This window comes from Gopherus evgoodei, chromosome 6, assembly GCF_007399415.2.
Source record: "Gopherus evgoodei ecotype Sinaloan lineage chromosome 6, rGopEvg1_v1.p, whole genome shotgun sequence".
NCBI lineage: Eukaryota > Metazoa > Chordata > Testudines > Testudinidae > Gopherus > Gopherus evgoodei.
Window position 1 is genome coordinate 1763241 of NC_044327.1, and position 13317 is coordinate 1776557.

The 13317-nt window shown below is 47.4% G+C and overlaps 3 protein-coding genes across 9 annotated transcripts in view; 2 read left to right on the top strand and 1 right to left on the bottom strand.

The window, feature by feature from the left end:
- The window catches only part of APTX (aprataxin), a 68653-nt gene that overhangs the window by 45784 nt on the left and 9552 nt on the right, over positions 1–13317 (top strand). The window lies entirely within an intron of this gene.
- On the top strand, positions 795–4540 carry LOC115653181 (actin-like protein 7A). The gene has a single exon (XM_030566043.1). It carries the CDS (start codon positions 2592–2594, stop codon positions 3840–3842), a length of 1251 nt encoding a protein of 416 aa, XP_030421903.1. The 5' UTR covers positions 795–2591; the 3' UTR covers positions 3843–4540.
- ELP1 (elongator complex protein 1) overlaps positions 5315–13317 on the bottom strand; it is a 149121-nt gene continuing 141118 nt past the window's right edge. The window contains exons 34-38 of the mRNA XM_030566039.1: positions 12358–12469; positions 11594–11721; positions 10964–11118; positions 9267–9345; positions 5315–6018 (exon numbers count right to left, since the gene is read on the bottom strand). Of these exons, the coding sequence (XP_030421899.1) occupies positions 5951–6018; positions 9267–9345; positions 10964–11118; positions 11594–11721; positions 12358–12469 (542 nt within the window). The 3' untranslated portion in view covers positions 5315–5950. The remainder of the gene's footprint in view (positions 6019–9266; positions 9346–10963; positions 11119–11593; positions 11722–12357; positions 12470–13317) is intronic.

The window sequence follows — 13317 nt, forward strand, 5'->3', positions numbered from 1 at the left end:
CAGCCATTGGTAGGCCCAATCTCTCGACTTCTGTATGAAAGCTTTGGGCCCAGCCCTGTAAGTCCATGTGGCTTCCCTAAATTTCTGTCTGTACCTTTCGGCCACAAGCCTACATAGTCCAGTATAGCTGCCTTTAACACGTGGTGATTCGTGGCCTGCTCTTCACTCAATGCCATGTACGCAGATTGCGTTTCTCATGCCAGGTAAGAGGCTAACCCCTATAATACTTTATCCCAGCTTGTGCTAGCAGCGATTCTCTTGAACATCCATAGGAACACTGGATTATCCCCAGGGCTCATTTTAGAGTTCAAGGCCTGCTCCCCCTTGGCAGGAATTAAGTTTTGTAATAACTGCTGCTGTACCTGGGTCTGCTCCTCCATGAATTCCTGAAACACATGCCGATGCTCTGCCTGCCATCCCAGCAGATTGTCACTTGGTCTGCTGGAATGTCCTCCGCATCCCCTTCTGAGCATGAACTCCTCCATCGTTTCCAGATTCAGCCTGTCCTGTCACAAGCCACCTCTCAAGCCTTCCTCTCCAAGAAAACCCTGGCTGGGCAGCCCACTTTGTGAAGGAAGCAGTGCACAGGTCCACCAAGGTACCTTCACCGTGTGTGTGTTTGCCTCCTCTTACGCTCCAGGTACATTTCAACTACATGGCAGCAGTTCTAAGAAGCCCTTTCCTGCTCCCTGGATTAGCCTTTTATACTGTCTGCTTTCCATCCCGGGTTCTTCAGCCAGTGGGCTCATTACTCATTAACTGGTCAGGCTACCAGCAGGTGTAAGTGAGCTCGTCTGTTTCAGCTGCACGCAGTGCCCTAGGTGGTGGTGGTGGTGATCAGGGTGCTGGCTTCCATAGAGCTTTGATCAGAACCCTGTTACAGGTCCCAGGTCGGTATTTACAGTGTTGTGTGTATGGGGGGAGGACACTTCCCTGTGGCTCCCAGTGACGTGTAAGTTGACTTCTCTCTCGGCTGTGTTCCTCTGACTGGGTCTGGCATGGTGATTGCCAAAATATTGTCAAAGTGATGTCCAATCAAAGGGAATCTCTGCTAAAAAGCCTCTGTGCCACCATACACAATGCCTAGTGTATCTCACTGAGATTGTGGATGCTTAATTTTCACACTTAGCTGCGCAGCAGGCCTGAAAGTCTAACCTCTGCAGAGGTCTCTAGACACAAGACCTGATTCTGAGAGATGTTGAGCACCCACACTGCTAGGCTTTAAAATCTGCCTGTCTTGCTTTTGATGTAGTTCATAACCCAGTTGTTTAAGAAGGCATACCTCTGATGTAAATCAAATTGTACTAAGGGTGTCTGGTCTCTTCCTCTGAGGGGCTCAATGCTGCACTACTTTGTCAGAATCCAGGGCCTTCACCCTTGCAGGACTGCTGCTGCGAGCCCCGTATGGAACTTGTCTACATTAGACTGAGCAGGATGAATTGGTGACACTATTGGCTTTGCCATTCACAGCAAAAGATCGCTAGTGTTATTTTAAGCGAAGACTAAGATACTGTTCTGCTCCTTGTGAACACTGCAGAGGAATCATCCAGCCCAAGGGACAGATATTCGTTCACATCTCAATAAGGACTGCTCTAGCCAAGCCCTGGCACTAATGGATCTGAAGAGAGCCCCATCCCCCTTAGACAGCAGTCCCATGTCCCCTTCCCCTCTTAGATGGGGTAGAAACCAGTACTGGACCTTGCTGAAGGTGTTTCATATTGATGTTGTGATGGACAATGGTGCTGTTCAGTAGGAGGCAGCCTCATTTTGGTGGTTTACAACAGTGTCCCTGTTGTACCTCACTGCATGCCAAACCTCTTCATTAACGGACTGTTATGGCTCTGTATTTCTTAGTGGCAAACACGTGGATGGCAGGAATGGGGTGATAAGGCTAAAAAGGGCTATACAGCACAAGTCTGACTTTCTGTATTTCAGCATGTTCTTAAGCAAATCACTGTGACAGGGTCCAGCAACACATGGGCTGTCTCTCGTCGTCGTTTTTTTTAAATTACCACAATCACACAGTTTGAGAGATGGAAACCTGTTGAATATTAAACAAATCAGGCCCCAAAGGAATATTTGTTAGTAAATGACTTTTAAAAAGATCTAGACCTTCTCAGGAGGCTGGGGAGGAGGCAGTTTGTTTCCTTGAAAAAAATGTAGCTGACGCTAGTGCTAGACATGTCCTAGCACAATCCATTTTACGTGCGTTGCAGACATGCCTGCTTGCTGTATCTGCACCCACCGCAGCTCCACAGCCAGTAGCAGCAGGGGGGAAGGTTGGCACAGACCAGCCCCCTTGTCACCTACTCAGAGCCGGTTTAGGCTATATGGTGGTAGAAACAGCTGCAGGCAAACCCCAGTAGCTCTCTGGTATGCTAAACAAGCAGTGTATTTCCCCCCAAAGGCCTCAAGTAGAGAAGAGTTCTGAAATACTAAGCTGTAGCCCAAAGGGCAGCAGGCAGCTGATGTCACAATCAGTGAGGTCAGTGGCATGAAAGTTCCAAAATTACCCCTGGTATTTCTCAGCTTGCCATGGCTTCTGCCAGCACTGTCAAAGGGAATCCACATCCGTGACAAAAGGAAAGGAAATGTCAGTCAAAGGAAGCACCAGTTCTGTAGCAGTAGCAACAATCCAGGAAGGTCCTGCAAAACGGGCAGTACTGGTTCGGGCCAGTAAAAAGCCTAAAGAAGATAGCGCATCATCAACTCAGGGAAGCCCCAAGATTGTGAAGGAGACTAGAGCAGTGATCATAGACATTGGCACAGGTTACTGTAAGTGTGGATTTGCTGGAGAGCCTCGTCCCTCCCATGTTATTTCATCTACAGTGGGCAAGCATTTCCAGGAGACTGCTAAAACTGGGGACAATCGCAAAGAAAGCTTTGTTGGAAAAGAACTTCAGGATGTGAAAATACCCCTAAAACTGGTCAACCCCTTGAGACATGGCATAGTGGTTGACTGGGATTGTGTCCAAGACATTTGGGAATACATTTTCCACAAAGAGATGAAGATTCAGCCAGAGGAGCATGCGGTGCTGGTATCAGACCCTCCACTGAGTCCTACCACCAACAGGGAGAAATATGCTGAGATGCTGTTTGAAACGTTCTGCACTCCTGCCATGCATATCGCCTACCAGTCCAGATTATCTATGTATTCATATGGAAAGACCTCTGCTCTTGTGGTAGAAAGTGGCCATGGCGTTTCATATGTGGTCCCTATCTACGAAGGTTATACTATGCCAAGCATTACTGGACGCGTAGACTATGCTGGATCAGACCTTACCCAGTACCTCATGAAGTTATTAAATGAGGCGGGGAAAACATTTACTGGGGAACAACTAAGTGTGATAGAAGACATCAAGGAAAAGTGTTGTTATACGTCTCTGGACCTTCAGCATGACATGAGTTTGCCTCTCCGGAAACAGCAGGTTGATTACGAACTTCCAGATGGGCACCTAATTCCCATTGGCAAAGAGAGATTCCTGTGTGCTGAAATGCTCTTTAAACCATCCTTGATAGGATCACAGCAGCCAGCGCTTCCACTGCTGACAATGACCTGCCTCAGTAAATGTGATGTTGATCTCAAGAAGAAGCTGATGGGCAATATCTTGCTGTGTGGAGGTTGTACCATGCTGAGGGGTTTCCCTGACCGCTTCCAGAGCGACCTGACCAAGATGTGCCCCAATGATAATCCCATTGCAGCAGCATCCCCTGACAGAAAGTCTTCTGTCTGGACTGGAGGGTCAATTTTGGCATCACTCAAGGCCTTTCAGCAGCTCTGGGTTTACAGAAGAGAATATGAAGAACAGGGTCCTTTCTTCATCTACAGGAAATGCTTTTGAGTACAGAGTGGACAGGATTGAGCTTAAAATCAATACTGCCACCCAGAGGGGACTGTAGATGTCTGAGAACCTCTGTTTCTTTCTCAGATACTGGTAACAAACCAAGCTGCTAAACTGAAGTTTGGATCTGTGTTCCACTGTGGCTGTATTAAATGTTCATAGCATTCTGTGTTGTACATTAACAGCTTTTATCTCACTGTTTCATAAGAATTTTCACAGTAGCCTATTTGACTGTAAAAGGGATAGAGCAGCTGGTTCAGACCCATTGTCTATTGCAGTGGTTTTCAGCCTGTGGTCCGGGGACACAGACTGTCTAAGATTTTCAAAGGGCTCCCCACCTCCATTTGAATTTTTTTATGGATCTGCAAATGAAAAAAGGTTAAAGCCCTGATTAAGTGATATAGAAAAACAGCACCACTTTCAGTATCTACAGTGAGTCCGCTGCTGACCACCAGCTATGGTCGCAATGAAATTTTTCTAATAGGTTACCCCTTAGTGCCCAAAATGGGTCTGGGCTTGTAGACTAGAGTTTCAAATTCACTGAACGTGTAGGTCCATGGGTCCACTCTAGGTGTGCTAACCAGGTCTCCAGCAATCACCTGGCTCTGGGCAGGGACCTTTGTCCTACTCTTTTTTGGGGGGGCGGAGAGGCTTAAGGGTGCTCAGCCCCTGCCTTATGTTGTGATATCCTCAACAAACCAGTCTGCCTAAGGGCCTGCACCTGCGCATTGCTTTCTTTGAGGCCTATGAATAGTGCATACTTACAAGTTACCACACAGATCCTTTGAAGCAAGCACATTTATTCTCAAGGTAAAACAATTACAGCTGAAACATCATAAAAACACAATAGCTGGATTTAAACACACTCTATAGGGCCCTAGTATGCTGAAGTCTTTCCAACCCTTCCACAAGGGTTGAGGCCCCCTTGGAGAGAAGGTCTTGTTCTTTTGCTGGATTAGAAAGAAGGCCCTGTGGCAGTTTAGATGCAGCCCTTTTACACCAAAAGCCCTTTTCTTTGTCTGCTGCTCTCAGGAAAACCCAGTAGCTGCAAGCCGTCAGTTACCAGGGGTGGTGTGGCTTGAGTGAGTCACGCTAATCACCCTCCCAGTTGTAGAGCTGGGGCAACCCTTCCCTGTGGAGCTGCACACAAGCCCTGGCCCTGTAGTCCATAAACCATTCATAACCTACATGCAATTGCAATGTCTGTCACCCTCAGGCTGTGGAGTCCCAATGGAATTCTGCACAGGAGATTTGCTAGCTGTAGATTTATTCTGTCAGCCTGATGAAAACGGTAAGTCACCTGTACCTGGCTTGTGTGCGCCACCCTTTCCCCAGGATGCCAGGGAGAACATTCATAGACCCCAGCTATGTGAAAGCTCATGTCTATATCCAGGAGGCTGTGGACAGTCTGATTTGAAGTGCTCATGCAAAACAACATTTGTCCAACAAACAGACCTGGGGCAGTTTGGGGACACAGTTTAAGCAATCTCTTTATTATGCTCTGTTTTGGTAAGAGGAGAGGTTGTGTACAATAATCACTGACACAGAGCAGACTATGGCACATTGGGCTAACATACAGCAGTGTAAGCCTAGGGCCATACTTGCTGCTGGTGTAAACTGGCATAGATGCACTGAGGACCTAGTTGCCTAGAGTACAGTAGCTCTACTGCAGTCAATGGTGTGACAAGACAGCATTTGGCTAATGTCTTGTAACAGCCATCCAACTTTAAACAGTAGAACAAAGCTCAGGGCAGCAGGGAGACTGTTGCTCTGTTTAACATTCTTTAAAAATGCATCAGCTGGACTATTAGGGATACAGGATCAAAAGGGTAAAACTGGGCTATTTACAATGACATGAACGGTCATGGCAGCAGTGAGGTACTGCAGGCAGGAAGGCTGGCTTGTAAGCTGTCTTAGGGACAATGCACCAGAGCTGCCAAAGGAGAGAGGAAGAGAGTTGGCAGATGTCTAACTCAGACAACACCAGTAAGGGCTCCTCTATGGGGACTACCTCTCTTCCTGTTCTCCAGGGTTGGCGATGATCGTGTGTGTGTGTGTGTGCGTGCGTGCGTGCGTCCGTCCGTCCAGCAGGATTTCTTGGCCTCAGGTTACTGTAAGAGATTCAGTTTCCACTGGATGGTTTTATTGAGTTTTGGAGGAATAAGAAGTTCTGCATCTGAAAGGCAAGAGAAGAGAAGGTAAGGTAAGGTTACCTGAAGTTCCCTTAGGAGCTGAACACTGGAAAGCCACCATGACTCCTCTTTTGCTGCCCATCAATGGCTGCTGACAAGTTTTCAAACAGATGAGAGTTTCTCTTTTAGGAGACTGGCCTAAGGGGGTTGAAGGGAAGTATGTCTAAGTGGAGCTCAGCAGGACCACTCCAGTTAGAGGGCCTCAAGGGGCATGTGACACATATCGATTTACAACTTGGCCAATCTAACTATTTTGGGACTGAGATGGGTTTGCCAGATTTCACCCCAAGCAAAAGCATTTCTACAGATACCATTGTGACACTAGTAGACCAGGTGCCAGCTGAGCACTGAAACCAGACCAGACCACCTGTTAGTATTGTTCAAGACCGGTGTTAGACTATAAAATGCTTGTAAGGTGCTGCAGACAACTTGTAATGCTTGTAACCCATACTATAAGGTAATATGTAAGTTTTGCTTTATAACTGTAAAAGTGCCTGCTCTGAACTTCTGAACCGAGGTAGGAGGAGTGGCTCCCCAACCCCTCAAGGACGACTACCGAGATAGTGGGCCCCTGTGAAACAAAGACTGGGTTGATGGCCCTCTTACACCCATGAAGGTGCTACGTGCAAGAAAACTCATCCCATCAGCTTGAATTCTGGAAGGGGGGCAGGGGGAAGGGAAGATAGCCAACATGAGAATTCTTCATCTCTGCTGTATGGACTGTCACAGGGCTAGAGCTAGGAAACAAAAGCAGAGATCTCCAGGCTCAACCTGGGTTAGTCCTAAAAGACAATCAGTGCTAACTGATTACTGCAACTTGTCACCTTTTGGAACCACAGTCTAACTCATTTGTGTATATCTGTTGCCTTCTTTAATCTGTAACTAACTCATTTCTTTTTCCTAGTTAATAAACCCTTAGTTAGTTTACTATAGAGTTGGCTATGAACGTTGTCCTTGGTGTGAGATACAAACAGACCTGGGTGTAAGTGACTGGTCTCTTGAGACTGGGAGCAACTTGAATCTTTTATAATTCTTGGTGTAAGTGACCATTTATCACTTAGTCCCAGCTTGCCTGGGCAGCAAGGTAGACTGGAGTGCCCAAGAGGACCCTCTGTGACTCCATGGTAAGAGTACTGTAGTGCTTCAGGAGTTCACATTTGTTACTGGATGGTTGGTGAAACCTAATTCTAGAACATACCACCAGTTTGGGGTATCTGCCCTGCTTTTGACAGTCTCCCCCGAATAGCCGCACACAGTCATGAACAGCTCCAGACAGTCCGACAACCATCGCCATCAGTAAACTCCCTCTGTTGCAAGGCAAAGAAATGCTTTCTGACAAAGCCCATAAACTATCCCTGCTCCTGACATTTTAGTTTTTCATTTTCCTCTTAAAAGTGCACTGCTGCTCTGAAGAGGAAAGCCAAACATGGCATTGTGGAGTTCTAAGTTCACCAGCTCAATTATTCCACCTCAAACATGTCCACTCACACAAGGAAAACATTTCTGTTGACAGTAAGCCTGCAAACCCATGTGGGACCTAGTCAAGTTGGATTCTTTCCTTCTTGTAGATCTCGCTAGCAATACATGCTCTTCAGGCCAAAGCAAATTCTTCAGGACCCCAGTGCACACCAACACTGCAACAGGTTAATACAGGTGTAACCAGTAGGGGGAGGATGGAAGAACCCAGCTCACCCTCCTCCATTGTGTGGGTTCTGCAATACTAACACCCAACAGAGAAGTAGGAAAAGCAGTACACACCCTTTCCGTGCGAGTAATGAGGAAAGGGGTCCTGGCTAGTGGTCTTTACAGGCCTATTACTCTAGCTATGAGAGATAAGGTAGTTGTCTCAGTCCAATTCTCAGTGGACAGGCAACACATCATTGCACACGTTAACACAACCAGCTTCTTGTTGGAAGTCTACAGTGAGGATGTCATGCACCTAGTTGGCATGAAGACGTCGCTATCCTCAAACCTGAAGCCCTTCCAGAAGAGGGGTGGGCAGCTGGCAGGGCAGCATGGAGGGGGTGCTATGGCTGCCCTATAGGCATAGGATTCCACTGATCATCATCTAACACCTTCCATAGCACTGATGATCATTTGGACAATGTTCTGAAGGAGCAGAATGATGCAGTGGAATGGGCTGGGTTCTTTTGAGCCAATGCTGATTCTAGCAGAGAGATCTCCCCTGGCGGCAGAAGGCTTAAGAATAAAGTTGAGTGAATAATGGATTTTTTGGTGCAGGGATCAAATAAAAAACAAAATCCAGTTTAATATGACACCAAACCAACTTTTTCAGTTTTTTCCCCCATCAAATGAAAGACTCAAATTTTGTTTTGAATCGACTGAAATGTTTTGGGTCAATTTGAAACTAGATTTGGGGGAGTAGGGTATTTCAGTTAGTTTGTTTCAAGTCAACCAAAACATTTTAGATGACTAAAAATAATCCCCCCCCCCAACCTTTTTGTTTTGATTTGATCACTTATGGGTGTTTTCCGACTCTTTTTTAAACGGGCCACATTTGAATTTGACACAAAACATTTAGACTGTTAAATTGTGTTTTTTCTTGACCAAAACGATTATTCATCAGCCCAAATTTACAGATAGCTTTGGGGCACCAAAAATGCATTTTTTGACTAAAAATCTTGTGTGTCAAAAAAACATCATCCAGCTGTGCCCAGGAAGCCTCTAGCTCTGATTTCTCAAGGTCCTGACCCAGCAATGGCCATCACTGGTAAACATTCACCCAGGAGTGCATGGGCAATGACTTCCTTTTTCAGCATTTCACAAGCTACTTTTGGGTCTCTTTAACTTGGTTGCATTTTATCTTAAAACATTAGACAAGTTGTAGGGGGCGGGGGGGAACTCAACCAGGTGAGTTTTTATTAGTGAAAAAGTGCAGGTATAAATGATTTATGATTTAAGTCAGAGCACCTAAATAATCTCCCTTCTCCTTAGGATTTGCAGCTCCTGTGAAGCAGGAACCTGGTCTGTCTAATCAGGTGTAAGTGCCATGCACTCCTAGTACAACAACATTGCCACAGGAATTCATGAAAGGAGAAGTGTAACCCTTACAAGAGACACATCTGCTTAATGCCAGAAACAGGACTGACCTACCAAATCAATCTCCAAACTGCATCATTAGGCCACAGCTCTGTAACATAGCTAGCCCTAATGACGTCACCAGTGGAGATATCCTGCACCTACGATTAGTATGCCGTATGCTTTAACTAACCTTGTACTGCAGGACCTGCAATTCTTTGCTGTTGATAGGCGGCCATAATGCTATTTGCCATTGAATTGGGGCCCAGGACCTGTGGAATAGGTAATATTGGCACATCAGCAATACTCAAGTCCTTATAACAATGAAGCAGAAGATTCCAAAACCAAGCTCCCAAAGATCCACCCAACTGGCAGTTCTGCCTGTTGCCACTGAAGTAGCTAGTGCTCCCTTTGCAGGATGGGAGCTTGCTTGATATGGGCATTGGCTTCAAAGGGAGATCTGCACTCCTGCCCTTCTCCCCATGACAATGCTTGGCCTTTTCGGCAGATGATGCTAACAGCACATATCCATCCATCTGCAGCTGAACTCATGGCCGCCCAGACAGCTGTTATCAAATTTAGAACCAGTGCAGGGCTCTGTGACAAACTGTGTGATGAGACTGTTGCATAGAGGCTAGTCCAGGGAGGTAAAGCTGCACAACACTGCTGCAATCTGAGGGCACCACCAGAGGGGAGACAGCACCCTGGGAGCCACTCTATCAGTGATCTGTAAGAGCTGGTGGTTAACATTGAAAGAGCCTACTGAAGCCCTGTGCAAAGATAGCAGTTGGGGCTGGCAGGAATGGCATCATTGGAGCACCTGGACTTCAGGACCACACGTGAGATCTTTTCCACACCCATGTGCCAGCCTCCTTTGCTGTGGCAGTGTTGCCAATTCTTGAGATTTTAATCACAAGTCTTGTGATATGTGTCTCTGTCTTAAAGACCCAGCTCTTAGAGGCAGGTGACTGCAGGAGAACCTCAACTTGCATTAAAAATATGTTTCTAGCCCTGGTACTTAGGGAGAAAAGTTTCAAAATGTGACCTGAGTTAACCCTAAAGGCTGGGAAACCAGAAAGCATGGAAAAAAACCTCTCACATTTTCATATTTTTAAAGAGTTTTGTGATTTTTTTAAGCTTGTCACGATATTGACCACTTGGGGCTGCCAATACTGTAGGAAGTCTCCATCTCCTCCTTTTCTGTCCCATTCATCATGGGGCATGTATATATTGTACAAGAGCAAGGGCACTACGGAGACTAAAGTCATTGTATTGGTAATGTTAATATTTGAAGTCCAGTGGAGGTAAGACATGTCAGCGGTTAATTCAGGATGTTAACAGTTCAACCATTATAAAGATTTCTTTGCTCAATTATAAACATATAAACAAAGAGTATATTGCACTGACTGCCAATTGCTTCACTTAACACAAAGTTCTAATATGAAGTCAGTGCTTGAATATGGAAGGAACACACAAGCCATCAAAGTCTCCTAGCTCTCTCGATCCAGTCGGATCACTCCTAACCAGCACCGGAGACAGCAGGCAGTGCACATGCTGGCTGGCAGCCAAGGGTCTGAGCAGTGGGAAGGTGCAGCACTCCTACAGAAATACACTGTCTAGGAGAAAGAACAGGAGTACTTGCAGCACCTTAGAGACTAACAAATTTATTGTAGCATAAGCTTTCGTGGGCTACAGCTCACTTCATCTAGGAGGTTTATCTGACATACTGCAACAAGGAGCAGATCTGGAGACCTACATGCGACCGACTTCAGTCAGTTTATCTGAGTTAAAGACTCCAGGGTTTGTCTCTACAAACGATACCACAGCACCACAAATCTGTAAGTTGCAAACAATGACTCAGGTCACAACCATCAGGGAACAAGCACCTACTGGGTTAGCAGGATTCTGTTGCAGATCTGTGGTCCAGATCTCCGGGAGTGACCTCTCTATCAACTGCAAAGCTTCTTCCAGGGCCTGCTGCAGCTCCCTGGCTGGCTCATCGTAACCAAAGAGCACAAGCCCCTTTAATAAGCTGTGCACTTCACCTGCGAGAAGAGATCAGAGCAAGCTCCATCACAGCAATCAACCAGGTTCACTAAGCAAGGCGCGGTGCTGTTCTAGCACTGGGGACGGAGCGAAAGGAGCAGCGGAACATAGCTGCTGTTTTCCTGCTGTTACCCCTGCTGCCAGGTGGGCTCAGCATGAGGGGAGCTCTCTTCACATTAGCGCAGCCCAGCTCATCTCACTCTGATACTTTACACCTGGGGGCTGGCACTATTTTTGTACTCATCAGAGCAGGGACAGCTGCAGAGGTTTGGACTAGCAAAGCCAAGCAATAGTCCTGATCCTGGCTCCTTGCCAAGGTGTCTCTGGGGAGGAGGCTGCTCTCTTCAGGGACCCCCTCCCCCACTCTCGAGCCTTGGGCAGTAGCTACTCTCTGCATCCCATCCTTCAAGATCAGAAGGTGGCATCTGGCCTCAGACAGCCGGATGCTGGCTTGGCTCAGCCAGGGGGCCTTACCCTTCATGTTCTCAGTAGTACGGATATTTTCTCCCAAGGCCTCTAGAAGGGCCAGGTCCTCCAGAGGGCTCCCTTCCTTCAGACTGTGACGCTTGCGTTCTGCCTTGCGACGGTTCTTGGAGGATCGGCTAGAAGAAAGGAATGTCCAATATCACGATGGGCAACAGAACGGGACAGAACAACCAGCATTTCTTTTTCCTCTTACAAGAGGAAGTCGTAATTCCCAGCCGCCCCCCGGTCTGTCTCCGTCTCCCCCAATAAAGCCTGCAAACAAATGCATCTTAACAGGGTACGTACACCTCTTGCTAAAACATGCAAAAGACAGGGGGGCTGCCAGCCAAGGCACAGACTGAGCACTGGCTTCCCACCTGCACCCACTGCCTGCTGGATGTGGCTGCCAAGGAGCTGGTCCTAAGGACGGGTCTGTTTGCTTTGGTGCTCCCTAGAGTAGCCAAGCAGCTGCTGTACAGGGGCTGTACCAGCTTCTATGGCAGCTGGACAGATCTCGCTGCTTGTGTCACTGGAATGGCACTAAGGGGCTGGACTGCAGCAGAAACTCTGACCCAGCCTGCAGTACCAGCTTTGCCTGCAGCACATTTCTTCTTTTTAAACCAAGTTCTAAAACTGCTGGTGCACTCTCACGTCTGCACCCATAGCCCTGCAGTAGCGAGATTCCATCGCTGCGTAAGTGTGCAGATGGAGTTAGATCCAGCTACACATTCCACCATGAACAGCTGCAATCTGGTTTGAGGGCAGGGACATACGCAGATATCCTCGAGTTACTGTGCGAGTATTTGCCACTCATGTCACTGGCTGTCACGATGCTGCTGGTTTCGGAAATAAGGTCTGCCTCCAGACAGTTTGGTGTCTCATCGTCTGCAAAACAAATTAGCAACAAGTTAGACCTTCCCCCGATCCCAATGAAGGTGGAGGTTATTTTACAAGCACCAGAGGAAAAAACAACAGCACATGGTTACACTGAGAGCAGCAGATGCCAATGGGTAGTCCAGGGGTGGGACACAGGACATCCTAGCTCCAAGCAGGGTCTGTCTGGAGAAGTCGAAGTACCATGGAAATATGGAGAATGGGACCATTCCTCATTCATCTCCAACTTTCCCTCCACAAGAAACAGTCTTACATGGGACCTCTACTGCTGGACCAGTCCCCTGGTGGCACTGGGAGAGCCCCTGTCCCAGTCAGGCTCCCCCAGGACATGGTAGAGGGCAGCTGTAAATTATGGCCCTCATCCCCCTACCCTTGGTGGTGATCATGATCTTTCAACAGCGAAGTCAGAGAGAACAGAGACTTAGCTGGGCTGTTTACCCCTGCAGCAGGATGAGGAGGTTAGTTACCTGTACAGTACTTTGAATTCAAAACGTTTTGCTGATATGAGTGTTCCCCAGAAGGATGCGCGCACCTATACACTCTTGACAGGAGACTGTAAAGCAGTGTCTGTGGGCCTGGCAGAGCAGCTCCTCGTGGTCCCATACAAGGGCACACATAGGGAGGTGCAGACCCACTGCCACTCAGTTCCCTCTCAATCACCAAGTCAGACACACCACGGCAGAGGGGAAGGAGGGCAGCAGGCAAAGCACCCACTGGGATAAAACATCTTGGAGAACTCATTCCCATGCATGTAAATAATCTCTCCGAGTGTGTGTCCTTCTGGGTGCTCCATCGTAGCAGACTCCCAAACAGTAACTCAACATGGAGGTGAGTGGTGA